Below are 18,261 nucleotides of genomic sequence, written 5' to 3' on the forward strand. Positions count from 1 at the left end.
TATTATATTTTATTCTGGACTCTTCTGAGACGAGTGTCATCGTTTTTTTCCCCCCTAGATAGAATTTTACTCATTAGCAGTGTGCTTGAGATCAGTCATACTAAAACATAAAACTGTTCCCAATCAGACACTTTCCTGAATGAATGGTGAGAATTATTAAAACCTGTCTGTACTTTACAGCACTCAAGATCTCATCAATTTAGACATTCACCCCACCACCACTTACAAAAATGCAGCCCCAAACCATGACAGACCCTCCACAATGAATTCACTGAAGGCATTCTTCTCCCATCTTTAACTCTTCTGCCCATGTGTTGTTAATGACAACATTTTTTATGAGAGCTCCAGTTCCTGAACTACACTTGTTTGTATGAATGTGGGCACTGTTGACAACAAAATATATGCTCAAAACTTTATATAGTATTGGCTCCAGAATAGTAACAGCTCCAGGAGGCCCTGCACCAACCTGAAAATGGTGTATCCATTGTAAAAAGCTTACTTTTCGTCAGCCCTTCTGAAAATCCAGGACATCTCATCCTATCTGCTTTGTTTTTTGCAACAGAGCTATGAGTTAAACCACACCTCCACCCTATGTGCCTCTGTGTAAGGCCTATTTGAACAAACAGGAAAGTGATGGAGAAAGGAACTGACGTCCACCATCCCCTGAGCTAAATCCAAAAGGGCGATGAGTTGGAACACAGAGAGAAGTATGAGTGCCACAAATTTTACTAAAGTAAAGAAACTCAATTACAATGTCTGGTCTGTAAATGCACATGCATATACACACACACACACAGTTTATTGAAATCTGTCCATTGTTTTCATACAGTACTCCATTGAAGGAAAACAAGAAACTAAGGGATGATTCAATTTTTACTTAGACTGGTTTACCTTATGCAAATATTTTGTATTGTATATTTTATTTTAAATATTTTAAATTTTAAACTAATTTGAGTCCTAATGCTACACTTATTAATCCAGAATGTTATTTAGTGTTAAAATGTGTTTAGAAATTGACTGGAGAATATTTGTTTGATTTCCTTTGTTTTTCATATTTCTCTTAAAAATATAAAATCTTTATTTATATCATAGACTATATTTTTATCTTAGATACATTTCTGTTTACATGAAAACATTTACAGTAAATGTTCATTTGATTTGAAATACTATCACATTAAAAACAAGTGCCTACTAATGGATAAAAACAAAGCAGAATCTGCAATTAATTATACAATTAGTGTCAGAACCACAGTTAAATTGTTGGTATTATTGTTGCTAGTATTTTTTAAATTAAGACTACATTGCCCATATTTTCCCTCCCTGGCTTCTGATGAACCCAGGAGACATCAGTAATCATGTGTCCAAGGGCTACTGATGGATGTATCTTCATATCAAAATTAGGACTACATTTCACATAAACTCGCACACTCCACCACTGGTGTGCAATTATAAAGCAACATTGCAATGCACTTTGTCCAGTAAGGTACAAAAGCACTAAAGAAGAGCATACAATTTACCATTTCTCCATCAAGAATATTAATATTATAATATTTGCTGACCTCTACCGCTTTTGATCTTATCCTGACAGATTTATTAGTGGCAGACTTTACCCTGATTAGCAGATAGGACTAATGGGTACACCCCTCTTGGGCTTATAAGGTGTTGTCCTGGCAACCATTTTGATGCAGTCTATGATTGGACAGACACTGAGGCACAGGGTGCAGCCTGTACAGCAGTCATTCACAGAGGGAAGGTGGGTTTCTGGATCAAATGTTATGGCCTGGGGAGACAATAAGCAATGAATGTATGGTAAGTCTTTTCAACAGAGGAGGAGAAAAATGGCAAAGGACAGAAACCATTATGTTTACTGTACATTATGTGACAGACAAACTGACATACCTGGTATCCAGAGTCATTGCAGGTCATGTAACATTTGCCACAGTTGATACACATCTCTTCATCTATCAGAGCCTGGACCTGAGGACAGAGGGTCATAATTATAGTCAGTTTACATTCATTTTATTTTTGAATGATAACCTGTGAGCTTTTACACAAATGTCTGTTTTTACCAGACTTTGTCTCTAACCAATATACAGAAACACTCAGTTACACAGAGTTTGGCAGGTCTTTTCTTACTACTTTTCTTCACTTTATGGAAATTCACTGCAATTCTCCAAGAATATTTGTACTGATTTTCTTAAACTGGGTTGATAATGTTCACATTTAGGCTAATTTTGACACCAAAACTGACCAACATGCCTAAGCAGTCACTGGCTGTGTGTTGTTTAGACTTGGTATGATATAAAACTTATGGAGCATATTTTTATGAAAAGATCAAAAGAAGTCAGTTCTTAAAAAAAGAAAATCACTTGACCCACAGTTTTATATTCATATTAAAGACAAAAGCCTCACATCAGATGCATCTGTATCATCCTTATAAAATACAATGCCGAAAATAAGTGCAAGAAAATTACTGTGTACCTGTTCCATATTGTTGAGATTCTGGTATGCTCCAATATGGCGGAGTGCTCTTGCTATCACATCCTTTAAAGACACCCATCACCATGCACACAGCAAAAAAGATTCATTTTGTTACAAATGTATTACACAGTACAAAGTAAAATATATGTTGATGAACAGGGAGTGTGTGTGTGTGTGTGTGTGTGTGTGTGTGTGTGTGTGTGTGTGTGTGTGTGTGTGTGTGTGTGTGTGTGTGTGTGTGTGTGTGTGTGTGTGTGTGTGTGTGTGTGCCACACCTTCACAGCAGGAACAGGTTTTTTGGGCGTGCTGACTCGAGTGATGTTGGTTTCCATCACATCAGATTTACAAGTGTCTTTCAGCTGTTTCTTATACTCTATGATGGCTTGTTTCTTCTGCTGGAGGTACGGCCCAAAACTAGGGAGGCTCTATGCACACACATATACAAAATACAATAGCTGAGCTGATTAGTCACTATATTTTTAATAACATGATTGTTTGTAGTCAGTAGTAATACCTTTCCAACTATGTTTTCCAGTGTGGGAACTGGTTTTCCTTTCTGGTGTCTCTCTGTTGGGGGAGACTGACCGTCCCAGTCCTTCAGCTCCAGGCTTTTCAGGTACAACAAGGCTTTCAGACCTGAACATAATGATATTAACATATATTGTCTGTATCTTAAAGCAGTAGCATCTAAATGTAGTGGAACATTTAAGGTTGGTGGTAGTTTAGGAGGGTCGAAGGTGTGGATATGTGACTCTTTAGACCGGGATAGAAAGGTAAAATTATAAAATCACTCAGGCGAGCCAGTAGCATTGCATATTTTTATTTTACTAAAAAAGTATTGAAAAGTGAAGTGAGGTAAGTAATGGAAGTAGTGTTCAAAAACTACAAATAATACATGTCAATTCTGGATCAATGTATTTTATTGTTTAAACGGAATACCTGCAGTGTTGGAGGAGTAAAATATTTTGTATTTATTAGAAATTTTCTTAAAATATGCTCCCTGATGTTTTATTAGCAAGAAAGTTACATACCCACACAGTAATCCTCAATCAATGTGAAATCCTGGTTCTGTACTGCACTGCCCACCTGTGGTAATAAGACACATATGTGCATCCTTAAAAGCATAGTTAAAACCAAATCATGTAGATTTTATTAAGACAAACACACATGCATGTTTATTTATTGTACTTTTGTTACCCACAGTATCTTTGAATCAAATGAAAGAATATTGAAAACAATTTCTTTTGCAAGCCAAAAAGGTCACGATTGAAATAATATTTTATTAAAGTAAAAAATTGGTTATACTGAGATAACAAAATTTGTTCTCTTGTGAAAATCTAAATAAGTGTTCATTTGATCACACCTGATGCCTCATCTGTCTTAGTTTGGGTTGTGTACATGAAAATTAGATGTTTTTATTACATGGTTCACATGTGCATATCTTTGATTTTCTGCATAATTGTGTTTCAGTAGTGATTGTTATTTTTAGCAGCAGACCTGGAAAAAAAATGTCTTTAGTTTTGAGGGTATTTCTATGCAGTTATTTTATATTCTAAATTCTAGAAAGAATAGATAGATAACAACAGATAAATAGTAAATATTATATACAAAATAATGAAAGTTACAATAATCAACAGATTGAATTACATAAAAGCTATTTCAAAAATTAACTACATTAAAGTAAAATGTGAAAAGTCATAGTTCATAGTAACATGCACAGTAAGGCTTGCCTTAATGCTTCATTATAACTGCATCATCTTGATGCTGACTGACAGATATCTAATTTTTATTTAAAGGCCAAGGTAGTATCATCACATTACAGCAGTCTCACCCGTATCAGTATTAATACTAACAAAATAATAACCTGTAACACCGAGGCCCCAGCATGGAGGAACTGTAGTCCACTCTCTGCTGAGTCAATACCACCTGTGGCCAGAATAGGAAAACCAGGAATTGCTTTGGCGATGGCCGACACTGCTCTGAGAGTGATGGGTCTGATGGCGTTACCTGCACACATCAAAGATCTGTCAGCACCTGCACCTGCACAAATCAGTCAGTGCTTGGTAGGAGTGCCTCACTAGCAGCAAGATCAGTGTGTACATCATTTGTTACTCTAATTATTCATCCATTCAGTAATCAGCCACAACATTAATACCACCTAGTTGTTTGCAGCTGATTAGTTTGCAGTCACAGGGGATTCTATGTTTGTGTGTGACCTTACCGGATACCCCTCCGTACGTGGTGCGTCTGCCTGTTCCAACACTTGGCCAGGGGGACCCATCTGCTTTCAGTCCCATCAAACCCGAGACAGTGTTGGTGGCTGTGACTCCATCTGCTCCGCCTATTAAACAAAAGTAACAAAAGACATTTTTAGATACAAATGTTACATTTATTATTGAAATGGATTGTGTAAAATGAAGTGGGTTTACCTTCATAAGCAGCCTTGGCGATGTCAACAATATCAGTGACGTTTGGTGTCAGTTTGGCGAAGAACGGAATGGAAATAGCTTCGCGCACCCAACGACAGATGTTACGTACAAGCACCGGGTCCTAATGACAAACACCCATATAAAAATACATGATCAAACTGTTCAGTTTTCTGTATTTAGGAGTGTTTGTGTGTCTGTATGTGTGTATGTATACCTGCCCACAGGCCAGTCCCATGCCTCTCTCTCCCATCCCATGAGGACAAGAGAGGTTCAGCTCCAGTGCATCTGCTCTGGATTTCTAAACAAAAATTTAGTTCTTCCACATTACACCATGCACACTCTGTATGTATTACAAATTACTGTATGTTATTATATTGTGATTTTTCTCGCCTCTGCCATTTTGGCAAGTTCCGTCCAGTCTTCCTTGTTGTAACCACACATTATACTGGAGATGACCACCTGACAGAGAGAAACGGACAGGTTTGTTATGAAATGCAACCTCTTCTAGACCTCCACAAGATATGTGATGGATACTTACATTGTTGGGGAAGTCCTTCTTCAGCTCAGTGACAGACTGACACCAGTAGGCTGCCGTCTTCTCACTGATGAGCTCAATGTTGAGGAAAGAGCCTTGACCTGGACCATACAAATGACCAGAGGTTGTGCCACGCACAATGCGAGGAGACACATTGGTGACCAGGTCCTGCAGAGAAACAGGTTCATTCAGATCATATGACATTGCCAATCCTGTCCCAGAGTTACATTTTAATTTTTTAAAAGATATTATATTGTCATTCAATGAAGCTTGTATAGGAGCTGTATGTGTTTTGGTGGCCTCCCTCACTAGTCTCCTTCTTGCACGGTCGCTTGTTTTTTTAGTATAGCCTGCTGTAGGCAGAAATACGAGATTTATTAATGAAATCTCTAAATGTTAGTTGACGACCAGGAAATGTTCTTGTATCCATCTCCTGATATCTGCTTTTTAATAATCTTTTCACTCGGTAGACTGGCGTGTTATTTTGTCTTTGTTGCATAGTCTTTGGCAGGACATCGATTCATCAGTAACTATACTTTCCAGATAGAGTTGTATTTATACAACAATCCTTAAAACACATTTACTACACCCAGGTGTTCTCCATTTCACTAACTGTGTGACTTTAGAAACCAGGTGGCTGACTAGTGATGGTAAATAAAATAAAAGTAAGAAATGACATAAAAACAATACTATTTGTCCATTTTGACGATTTAGTCCCCCTCCTTTTTACAGAAGGGTGATGAGTTGAACAGTTTAGGGGCCACTGGGAGAAAGGACCTCCTGTGGTGTTCTGTGGAGCACTTGACTGTGATCAGTCTCTGATTGAAAGTGCTCCTCTCTGCAGCCAACCTGCTGTGGAGTGGGTGGGAGGGATTGTCATCTCAATCCTGGACAATCCCTCCCACTCACTTCACTGAGTGCTGGCTGCAACAGATCTTTTTTAAAATATACTTTTGGTTTAAAAAAAAAACAAAAACAATTTTTTGTGCATATCCAATTTATGTGACTGCAGTGTGTTTGTGTGCATATACCTTATCCAGTGAAAATGTCTTAGTCAGAGCAAAGCCCCATCCTTGTTCAAACGCTCGTCTGATCATGGCCGTGCTGGTAGTGGGAGGGGCTGATGCCAGGCCGAATGGGTTAGGAAATTTTATCCCACAAACCTCAACGCTGATGTCCACCTGATCTATAGTACTGTAGAACAGTGGCAGCTTCGGGACTGGGTTTACTATCTCTCCATACAGGGACTACAGAAGAGAAGACAGTGAGTGCGGTCAGATATTTTAACATAACTAATACTTCATTTATTGCAGTAAGGTCAGATAGAAAGTTTAAAATCTGTCTGCTCTGAAGCATCCCAGCCTTAACCAGTGTGACAAATAAACTAGTCAAGAAGAAAATTTGTTCTAGAGAATATTTTGGTAGGTCATTCTATTAAAAAGTCTTCTGATAACTACCTTTTACTTTTTACAAAACATGAACTTTAGAAGAATGAAGTACAAATGAGTGCTGCCATTTGAACCAAAGCAGAGCCTTAGGTTTAAAGAAATGATGTGAGAATCTTAAAAGCAGAGAATGCCTTGGCCAACCTTGTCCAATTTACCTTTATGTATCTGTGAATATGCCATGAGGCCTGTTTGCCATCGTTAACTGATTCAACTGTGGTGTTTGCCAAACCAGCAACGTCTCCTCCTGCAAACACCCAGGGCTCACTGGTCTGCATGGTGTCTGTGTTCACCTCTGGAGGACCCCAGCGGGTCATCTTCACAGAAGCCATGGCCTCAGTCACTAAAAATAAATAATAAATGTCAGTGCCATTCATGTGTTCATCAGTCATTGACAATTTTTGTGCAGATTCTCAGTCATCCAGGTCATGGTTATCCCAGAACTGCTGTTCACTAGCAACTGAAAGAGTTCATTTCTTCAGGTAGGGTCTCTTTTCTTCCTCATCATCTCCTCCCATCTCTGTTAAATTATAACAACTGTAACAACTTTTAGCTAAACAAAAGACATAAAGATAACCTATTCCAACCACTGGTAGCAGACACAAGTTAACAGACAACATAACTTACAAGATGTCACCCACGAGCCGCAACAGTTAACACATCGTAATGTAATTTCACATTCTCTATAGTCTGTCAGACTAAGAATTTGTCACATTTATGACATACTTTCTTGGACGAACAATGATGATACAGTCTCACAATTGCATGTCTAGACAAACAGTTGCGGTTCACATGCATGTCTTTTCAGACTCGTATGTTAGGTAGTTAATCCATTAGTCCAAATGGATGATTTTTCCAGAAAGTCCTTCGAGGCAGTACTGACATTTAACATTCACATCAATGAGATGGATGGGAGATCATACTGACCCTAATCTATGACCACCAAAACCTAATGAGTTCATTCTTGAATCCCAGTGGATGGTTCTGCAAAATTTCAAGAAATTTCCTCAGGGTGTATCTGAGATATTACAATAATCTCATCTGTCTCCATCTGTCTCATTCTTGATGAGACAGATGGAGGAACAACCTTAAACCATAGTTCCCCTGGCCTATCATTAGGGTTGACACTTTAACTACCAAAGACACTATGCCTTTCACTCCCTCATTTGTCACTTTATGATTTTGTTAAAAGCAAATCAAAAAAACACAATGTTCAGCTCACCTAGTGGGTCATTCAGCATGGAACCAAAGGCGCTGATGATGTAGTCGGCCTTCAGTCTTACAACCTGGTCCTCATCCTCCAGCCAATCGCCTTCCTCCGTCTGCTCAGTACGACAAAAATTTAACCCAGCAACCCGTCCGTTCTTCATGATGACCTCGCGAGGAGACAAGAATGGCAGGAACTCACATTGCTCTTCCTTTGCCAACTCCATCTGAGAGAAGAAAAACACAGTCGTATTTAGCATTCTCCATTTATCCACACATGTCTATCCGTCCATGCCACAGCCATACCTCTTCAGGAACTGCCCTGATGTTTGTAAATCCCTTCCTAAAGCAGACATACACTCGCTTGGCTCCACAGCGAAGAGCTGAGGTTGCACAGTCAAATGCAGTGTCACCTGCCCCCAAAACTATCACTACCCCTCTTAAGTTCGGTAGGGAAGAGCGACACTGACACATGCCTGAATATAGTAAGACATAGAAGACAGAAAGACATACACAGTAATATGAGATTACTTTTGACCACCTTCACTCTTTGTTGGATTTTCTCATTAACACAACTAAAACATATATATTGCATGCATTTCCAGAAATGTCATTTTTAAAATTGTCCAATCTCCATAGCTACATTTGGGTCCTTTAATAGATATGTCACTTTAGAAAGTTATTGGCCTGTTAATAAGATTTAGGGTTTATCCATGAAACACCAGCACATCACATGTTGGTAATTTAACTTTGTCAGAGATCATTGCTGAATGCTACAAAAAAAATCAAAACATTCAGCCTTACTGGCTCTCTAAGGGGTTGTGTGATTTAAGTTTTCTTTTTTTTGCCTTGTACCTTTTTTGCTTGCTGAGGCCACCATGGGCAGGAAGTCTTTAGATGTGAAGAATCCTTGATCTGTGGTTAAACCCTGAAAGATATGAGCTCTGTTGGCCTGAGGGAGACCTGGAGTCATACATCCATGCCAAAAAAAAAAAAAAAAAACACATGAAGGACACTAACAAAGTATGTATTTTAGTATTTTGAACAGACACAACCCAACTGGGGTTCATGTACAGTTAACTGGATACACTTTATAATACACATCCATGAATCTAAAGAAAGTAAAAAGGTAGTTTCTGTAGTTTCTGTCTATGGCACTCACCAATCCCAATGAAGACAGCCTTAAATCCTTCCTGTTTCAGGGATGTCAGAGTCATTCCATTAACTCCTAGACCCTTCTCACACACCACCTGTACACATACAGAAACAGGTTTTTTAAACCTTTTATTTTACTTTTTATTTTCAAAATAAAAAGCCAATATTAAATAAAAAAATATAATTTTTGTGACTCTTAATGACAAAGATAAATAAAAGTCTACACAACAGAAGGCATTAGAGCTTTTATTAACAATTATAATTAACAATTATGGCATCACGTACTCCACTATTTCCATAAAGATTATTATAGTGTTATGGCCCTTTTTCACAAATTTCTATGTCTAACCAGTGTCTCTTAATCTATATTGGATAGTTTAGTCAGACAATATTGTTTAGAAATCTCTAAATCCATCTTTACAAACAGCCCAGAAAAAGGTTACATATGCTTTGAACCGCTCTGTACACCATCAGAGTAGCTATGGACAGGGGAGGGCTTATCCCTGCTAATATGATTTTATGGTCCAGTGTGACATAACTCTGGGAACAGTTTCAATCCTGCTTGATACCCAGACAAAAGATTCAAAATTTTAAATAGATTTAAACACAGCTGAGAGTTCAGTACTTTGACAGTACAGCAGGCCCCCCAGTCAACGGCAAAGCAAGTACCAGAAGAATATCAAATGCTAATGTCCATACCTTCACTCCCAGGTCCTTCATCAGGTCTATTTCAAATTGAACAACCTCATAAGGAAGCCGGAACTGGGGGATTTCTGATGTGCTGTATGAAGGAGCATATATTACTGAGATCCACATTTTATTTTTTATTTATGTTACCCTGTTAAATTGTATAAACAATATCTCTTATTTTGCATTCTTGATTTTGTACTGTGCTAATTCATCAAATAGGTTTTGGCATTCATCCTTTAAATTCATCAATGCTGCCTAGAAATCTCCCTCTCTCTCTTATTGGAGTCCGTGCCATATTGAACCTGCATTAATCCAGCACCTCCTCATTAACATCAATTTCCAAATGATTTAGTGTTTCAAAAATAACTTAGTTGCTAAGTAACTAGTGAGTTTATTTTTGTTTTTATTGAGGATAGTAGTTTTAATTGTGGCCAGTTATTAAAGTATCTTAAACCTTTTAAAATTATGTTTTAAGCACTTTTAGCTTATTAGCTTTTAAAAGTCCCACAATGCAATATATTTAATTGAATAATTTCATTTATACAAGATGACATTATATTATTCAAAATAATCTAATATCATACCTTATAGTCTATAATATGGTAGGATATTGCGTATTAAAATGATGATATGTTACCTCAGCCCCCCGATGTACTTCTGTTTTTCAAATATAGTGATATTATCATATCCAAGCCGGGCCAAGAAAGAAGCACAGCTGATGGATGCAGGGCCACAGCCAATCAGAGCAATAGGGCTATGATAAGACTCCGGCATCTCATTGGCTGGTGGAAGTTCGGGATTCCTTATCTGAGCAATGCCCATCTTACTGAACACCTGTAAAGACAACACACAAATCTGAAATTACAACCTGCCCAAACAACATATCACATAGGGTGGTGCTGTTGGAGGTTATGCCCAACCAAATTTTATATGTCTTTCGTAAACCATTTCACTTCAGAGTTCCATCAACTTTGATGCAGGTTTGAGAAGAAGGTAGAATAAGACAATTTAACTCTTTAGTTTTTTTATGTGTTCTGTTCTTGCTCCCTACACAGGTTGATCTGCTTTATGTAAAACTTTCTTCTGTGCAACATGGCTTTAGCTTTTGTTTTTGAGTGAGTATGCTAATGTCCTTCATTTCGTGTCAGATTAGCCAGCTCAGTGTCTTTGGCATGCTATTCTAGCACTGTGTTGTGTGATATTATCATTTTTATTTCATAAACCATGCACTGCTCCTGACCCAACTACTAGCACAAGGTCCCAGTGCACTGCACCTTGTATACATTAGCAGTTTTACAACCACCAACTCATACCTTTCCAACAGTAAGCCCCCAAGGTCAAAACAGGAAAAAGCTGCAGCAATAGGTAATAGTTCAGACCTTTGTTTAAACACACCACAAAGAAACTGCTAATTATATGTTTTATGAAGACAAAAGCTTTAATATTGTACCTCAGTAGCAAACTGCTGTAACCCTCCGATGTTAATAGGTCCTTCCTCAGTAGCATACAGGTTGCAACCTCCTACACACAGGTCTGATGTTGGACAAACCATTCCACAGGTCAAACCTAGCGGATTGTCAGATAGGATGGCCCGTGCTGCCCCATAGTAGTTCTAGTACATATATACACACACATATTTCACATATTCAATGACTTTAGTAATCTGTTTACTTTATGTATCATGAATAGCATATTTATTATCGTTTCTTTTAATTTTTCTTCTGAAGCATAATTCTAAGCCATAAAACTACCACTTAATATGTGGTATGGGTGCATACATTAAATTGGGTGTGTGTTTTAAAGTACCTTATTAGAGACACTTGTAATGAAGGACTTGATTTCCAGGTTAGTCGGGCAGCTTTTCTGACATGGAGCATCAGCACACTTTAGACATCTAAACAAAGATTTTGTTTTAATTTGACAGCTCATGCAACGTATTGAGATGAAAATTAGAGTAGTCCAAGCTAAATTAATGATAAACATAATGTAACATCAACAACGTCCAACATTGTTCAAAATGCAACTACAACTATTCAACCCCCTACTGCAAATTACATCTACAGTTTTGGCAAAATTTCCAAACCTTTAAACACTTTACAATGAAATCGAACAAGAACAATTCAAACAGCTTAAAACAACTAAAATTAAAAGTGGTTCCTCCAAAGTTAACACAAAATGCAACTTTATATGACTATTGCAGCTCAAAATGATTCAATTCTCTGAATAAAATTGCTCATAAGAACACACATTTACATTTGTTTGCATTGAATTAGGTTTTGTCTCAAGCATGTGGTGTGCCTGAGCTAGAGCACAACAAATACCCGAACCAGCTAGAAGTTTGTTGAATGTGTAACTGCATGTTAGAAATATACAATGAAAATATTTGTCACACAAGTTAAAGGATTATTGCCTTTCAAAAAAAGAGAATATTACAAAAAAGATAGTGAAATGTTGATATAGACATTATTGGACACACACTCAAAAGTTCAAAGTTAAAGGTGGCTACACCAACCTGCATGTGACAGAAAAAAGAAGCTATTAACGGGTGCAACCAGATTTTTGAAGAGGCAGTTGGAGAAAAACCCCCAGTTACTGCAAAGCATCTGCAGCAAAACTTGGTGACAATATGCACTAAGGTTTTACTCGGCACTCTGGCATATGTGGAAGGCTAAGATGGATTTGAGTATCAAATGTACCTCAAAGTCTAGCAAGGCTTGGTTACAGAAGTCCTGGAAGATGCTAGAGCTGCTGTCACCGTCACCTGAATCCCATAAGAAATCTCTGCGGGGACTTGAAGAAGGCAGTTTTAGCATGCAAACCCAAAAATATAAGGGAACTGAAGGCCAGTGCCAATAAGAAATTGGCTCAGATTCCTTAGGAAAGCTGCCAGAAGCTGGTGTTAGTGTATGCATCACATTTGCAGCAAAGCGGTGCTCCACTAAGTACTGAAGACACTTGTCATGAAAGGCTTCAATAATTTTGAGACTGCAGTAGTTTTGTGTTGACTTTGGAAGAACCACTTGTAACATTTAAATTTGCCTTGATTTATTCTTTGCTAACTGAAGGTTTGAAAATTTTGCCAATACACCCAATTTGCAATAAGGAATGAATACTTCTGAGCACAAGTATAAAGGCAATGAATAGTATTAGTAGTCTGCTAAAAGCAAAAAAGTTTAAATCCTACAAATACTCTAGGGGTTTGAAAATGAAGTGACCCAGAAATGTCAGTCTCCATTTCAGGAGTGCTTTGTACTGAATGCTAAAGTTTTAATGACAACATGCTTGTGTTTACCATGTGTAATGTTTACCATTTTCAACATTTCTGCAATGCCCTGTTGACAGGGCTACCAACATGCTTAATCAAACCCCCCTAGACGATCTAAAATCCAGCAGCACATCTCATTTTTAATCAGCCAAATGAGACCCATGTCACACCACTCATTAGATCTCTCATCACTGGCTTTCTGTAGCTGTCTGCATCACGTTCAAAGCTGTGGCTCTTGCTTACTGTGTGGCAGCGCCTCCCAACCTGAACTCCCTCATCCAGATGTACAATCCCTCCCACCCACTGTGCTCTGCCAACAACCAGCATCTGGTGGTCCCATCACCACAAAAAAGATCCCAAGTAAAAAGCTCATTGGTCATACGATGGTGGAATGGGCTACAAAAGACTGCACAGTCAGCAAAACTCTTCTGCGACGTCCAGTGCATTTAAATCTTAACAAAAAAATCTATTTGTTCTTACTTGCAGTTACATCTCATGAAACATAAACATTTCTTACAGCACTTTGCTTTAATGTTTTCTTCTTGACTTAGATTTTTACTTGCCTTGTACCTCATGTAAAAATGTAAATGTAAATATATGTATAAATGTAATTTCAATTCCAAGTCAGCTCCACAAGTCAGTTTGAATCTAAACATATGCAAGTCATCCATTCTCACCTCAGTGCTTCACGCAGAGCTCCACGCTCGCTCAGTGTTGTATGCTTGATATCATCAAAGTTGTTCTCTAACTTTACACAAGACTGAAAGAAAGAAGGGTGGAGGAAAAATCGAATCATTGATTTGCACCCCAAGTCAAGCAGTGAGTATTTTTGTGTGTGTGACATTTCTTACATCACAGTTCCTTTCAGAGTTTCTCTTCCAGTGTTTCTTTTCCTTCTTCTTGTCAGCCGTGGAAATGATCTGAGCATGTGTTTTCACTCTGGGATTCAGAGCCAGGATGCTCTACAAGAAATGAAGTAAAATACATTAACACATAAATAAAGGAGTCAGGGATCTTACTGTAGATTATTTAACTCTGACAGACGCAAATATAACTGTTTATGATCACGTTTTGACTGTGTTAAGAACGTGACTTTTCTCTGAAGGACGGAAATTAAAAAAAAAACAGGTTTACTAACAGCATTAGCATGGTACAAAATCAAGATGGCAAATTAAAAGATAAATGTGATTTAGTTACCACAGACCACAGTTACGACAGTGTCTGAAAAGTTGTGACCTTAGACCTGTCCAATACTTTGGTAATAATGATAATTTTGAATTTGAGATAACAAGATTTATTCTTACAGGATGTTCTTGTGGTTACTATGATTTAAAATATCGTGCTTTGCTCCTCTGATTACTCCACATTGTCTTAGCATTATATGCCAATTCTGTCATTACTTGGATCACGGTAAACCTATGATGTTTTTCTTTAAAGGTAAATGGACTTCAAAGAATTCTTCATATGGATAAATGTGACCACAAGCATCAAACCTTGAAAAAACGTCTTGACACTCATTGACAAATTTGACATTACAATATCAAATATGGATCAACATACAGTTAAAAATTTCAACAGTGCACCTGGTGGCAAACCCCCTGAAACTATAGAACATTCTAGGAAGTTTGCATGTTTGAATGCTTGGGGTCAAGGTGATCAAATAATTACAGGGTCAGTGCACTGAGGCTATGTGACCTGTCGAATACATACATACATTACATAATAGCGGAAATGAAGAAATATTCTATCCATGTGTATGTGTGGCACAACATACTGTATAATCTTGAATCTAGTTTTCTGTTTTCTATTTAAAAAATTATCTCAATATATGTGTAGTTATATTAGACTATACTATAGTTTTAATTTGGGGAGTACAATCATACAAACTATATTAAAAATCCTTCTGCTCTGTCTATCTATCTGATTAAAATGAAATCATCTGGAGGAACATCATCCAAGGCTACATGAAACCATCTTAACTGAAAAACTCCTAGATCTAGATCTAATTTTATATATGGATGATAGAGGGATGTTAATTACAACTCAAATACACGTACTCTAGGAGTTTTCTATGATTATTTTATCCTTTCAAACACTGAACACTATTTTGCTATATGCAGTAGAGAACAGTATAAGGAGTTGTAAATGACTTTTGAAGGACATGTGAATATGTAGTATTTCAGACCTCAGAGTCAGACACTTTTTTCATCAAATTGTTGTGTAACACAAAGACCCACTTTACAACCAGACATGACCTCTATCGATGTTCGTAAAGACACGGTTAAAATATAATAATGTTAACTATAACCTGCAGTCAGAAAACTCTCAATATTTTGATTACAAAATGCTGTAATTCAATGTTACATAGAGTTTAAGAGAAGCACTTAGATATTTACAGAAACATGGCTAAGTGCAGTGATCTCTGATGTCCAGAGTTGGTAATGCACTATTATTATAATTTTCAGTATTGAATAGTGTAAGTGATTACGGTTTCTAAATTGTAACGTTACTAAATTTATTAATCCAAGTAACACTGCACTTCATTACGTAAAAACTATTTGATATAATGTATAATGATGTCTCACAATATGTGCTTGTGGGCTTGTGTTGTCTACTACCCAAAAAGCTAAATGTAGAATGGAGGATTGAGATGGTGATGTCATTATTTTGAATTTATCTCAGTCAAAGATGCAAAGATCATTACCAGGAATAGATATGAAGAGAAATTACATGCAGCCTCCATAGATAGAAACATCCACAGAATGGAATCCTACACTATACTTTTAAAAACCACCATACTGGACCAAAGAAGGAAAAAAGCTGGACTTAGGTGAAAAGAGAACTGTTGATGAGGCATTGCAGCAGCTAGTAGGCTCCATCATCTGGAGACCAGGAGGAACACAAGAGAGCAGGGGCACAACAATTGGAGTCATAAATGTTTGCTGCTTGGAAGGTCTTTGAAGAAGAACAATGACAGGAAGAGATCCCTGAGCAGATGCTACAGCTAAATTAATCCTATGCCTAATCCTATCCCTTAATCCTATACTGAGGAGACCTTTACCAAAAAGCCACAGCCTTTCTGAGTGGGTGGGAGAATAAGATGCCATTTAACCAACAACTTGTCAAGATGATGGCAGGATCTGTACATTGCAGCAACAAAGAAACTCCTTTAAAACAAGGTGGATAATAGCAGAGAAAAGAAATTGGAACAATCCCATAGTGTTTTATATGGCCAATCTGCCCTAAAGATAATCTTACAATGTTTCACTGTTGGAACAGTTTGATGCTGCTATATTGAACATTGTCATTTTTGCATAGTTTATTATTTACTTTATATGTTTAGTTTATTTGATGTGGAGATCACAGTAGATGTAGGTTAGAACTGTAACAATACATTTGCAGAAAATCTAGAATTAGCAAGTAAAAATATTTGCCAAACAAATACTCCACTACAAGTAGATGTACCACTTAAAATTCTTTACTAAACGTAAAGTACTAAGTACATGTTTTAAAATTCACTTCAAAGGTCAAGTACAAAGTTCACTTGAAAGTTTAAGTTCAGGTACAAGTACTCCACTTAGAAACAACGATTATTCAAACAATATTAAATTTGATAGGATTTGAGGGTAAAGGTGGAACTGATTTTAATGTTGATAAAAAATATTTTACTTTTTCTACTTAAATATAAGAATCAAATCTCCATCTGCAAACACTAAGTAGAGTGAAAAGGACAAAACAAGTAAAAGTAACAGAAACTGATACTTAACTGTAGTCCTACTGTAATTTACTGTACTTCAGTAAATGCTCTTAGTTGCCACCTCTGCATAATAATAATTCATGTTTTTGTAATAACTGATTTAAACTGTATTAAATGTGGAAACTTTAAAAATCCCAAGGTTTAATATATTATTTTAAATAATTTAGGTGATAAATCTGCTCACTTAAAGATCAGTTATAGAAATTAAGACCCGGAAGAAACGGTCCAAATAATGTTTACTAAAAAAAAGCCAGAATTGTATTAGATCGCGTAGCTGAATTAATTTATAATAATAGAACGAGTAAAGCAACCCACTCCCCTTAATGCTTATTCCTAAGTTAGGTAATAGTACTTTAGTAATAAGAGTATACAGTACTCTCCCTGAGTAACGTGTAATGCTACTCGTCCCCCACCAAAACGGAGCTGGTCTATTAGCTTAGCGCTGATCGCTACACACGGCTCCTTTCGCGTGCAACGGTCGTCGGAGAGTCCGCTGCTGTGCAGGCCGCTGGGTGTGGGGAAGGCTCCCGGAGACGTACTGAGTGCTAATACTCACAAATTTGTGAACGTCGTTAGCAACGCCCGAACTATTCTATGCACAAAAAAACAAAACAAGTTGGCCAAAAACAATAACTTGTATAAATAAATAAAAACAATTACCTCAATGTCTGGAAGATCTATACTCAACATAATGTCTCTGTCAGATTTAGGAAACAAATGTTTTCTGAAGTTTTTGTGGAGGTTCCCCTAGGATTGTGGATTAGAGGTCCGAAGCACTGTCCGGGACTACTCTGCTCCCTGGAGAGAATATCAGAGGACGGATCGCTCTTATCAGCCCACTCCTCTCAATAACAGAAATAAAAACCCACCGATCAATGCTTTTTGACCCGGTAAGCTGTTGATAAGATAGACTGACAGAGTTGCTTTCCCTCTCTGAGGGTCAAAATCCAGCAGCAGCGGACAGCTTCGGTCACGTTTCTGTGTGCGTTGAACTTGAACTGCCAGGGAACTTTAACAGTAACTGCCGTCAGGTTCAAACTCCACCTCTTGGGAGGGGGTTGGGGTGAAGCGCTTACTTTAACAGTACAGTTTATCTAATGCACGTGTGTTTTTGCCTCAGTCATAAAAATAAGCAACAGTTTCAAGGGACTGATCAGGGGACAGCCACTATCTATTACCAGTGCAGTCACTAGGTTATCCTGGGGCAAGCTGCATGCACCCAACGCGTGGAGGTGACAAACAGTGGCAATGGAGCAGTAGCAATATTCAGAAACGTTTATATTGGATGACAAGAGCTT

General features: G+C 37.6%; 1 protein-coding gene across 2 annotated transcripts; it reads right to left on the bottom strand.

The window, feature by feature from the left end:
* Window positions 1–757: 757 nt before the first annotated feature.
* On the bottom strand, window positions 758–17,950 carry dpydb (dihydropyrimidine dehydrogenase b). 2 transcript variants are annotated; one of them, XM_067474500.1, is made up of 25 exons: window positions 17,624–17,942; window positions 14,058–14,168; window positions 13,884–13,966; window positions 11,748–11,835; window positions 11,392–11,553; window positions 10,579–10,775; window positions 9,951–10,032; window positions 9,259–9,346; window positions 8,952–9,059; window positions 8,403–8,572; window positions 8,113–8,323; window positions 7,049–7,233; window positions 6,477–6,692; window positions 5,449–5,613; window positions 5,301–5,369; window positions 5,125–5,208; window positions 4,911–5,031; window positions 4,703–4,822; window positions 4,346–4,488; window positions 3,513–3,567; window positions 2,996–3,117; window positions 2,757–2,906; window positions 2,482–2,544; window positions 1,900–1,977; window positions 758–1,780 (listed from the first exon to the last, which is right to left on the bottom strand). In XM_067474500.1, exons 1-25 carry the CDS (start codon window positions 17,651–17,653, stop codon window positions 1,616–1,618), a joined length of 3,066 nt encoding a protein of 1,021 aa, XP_067330601.1. In that variant the 5' UTR covers window positions 17,654–17,942; the 3' UTR covers window positions 758–1,615. The 2 variants fall into 2 exon arrangements, 1 of the variants encoding a protein (XP_067330601.1); XR_010910600.1 differs by lacking the exons at window positions 758–1,780; window positions 1,900–1,977; window positions 2,482–2,544; ... (12 more) ...; window positions 8,403–8,572; window positions 9,951–10,032 and having other exon boundaries at window positions 17,624–17,950.
* Between the last annotated feature and the right edge of the window lie 311 nt (window positions 17,951–18,261).

The sequence above is a fragment of the Channa argus genome, chromosome 14 (assembly GCF_033026475.1).
Source record: "Channa argus isolate prfri chromosome 14, Channa argus male v1.0, whole genome shotgun sequence".
Classification (NCBI taxonomy): Eukaryota; Metazoa; Chordata; class Actinopteri; order Anabantiformes; family Channidae; genus Channa; species Channa argus.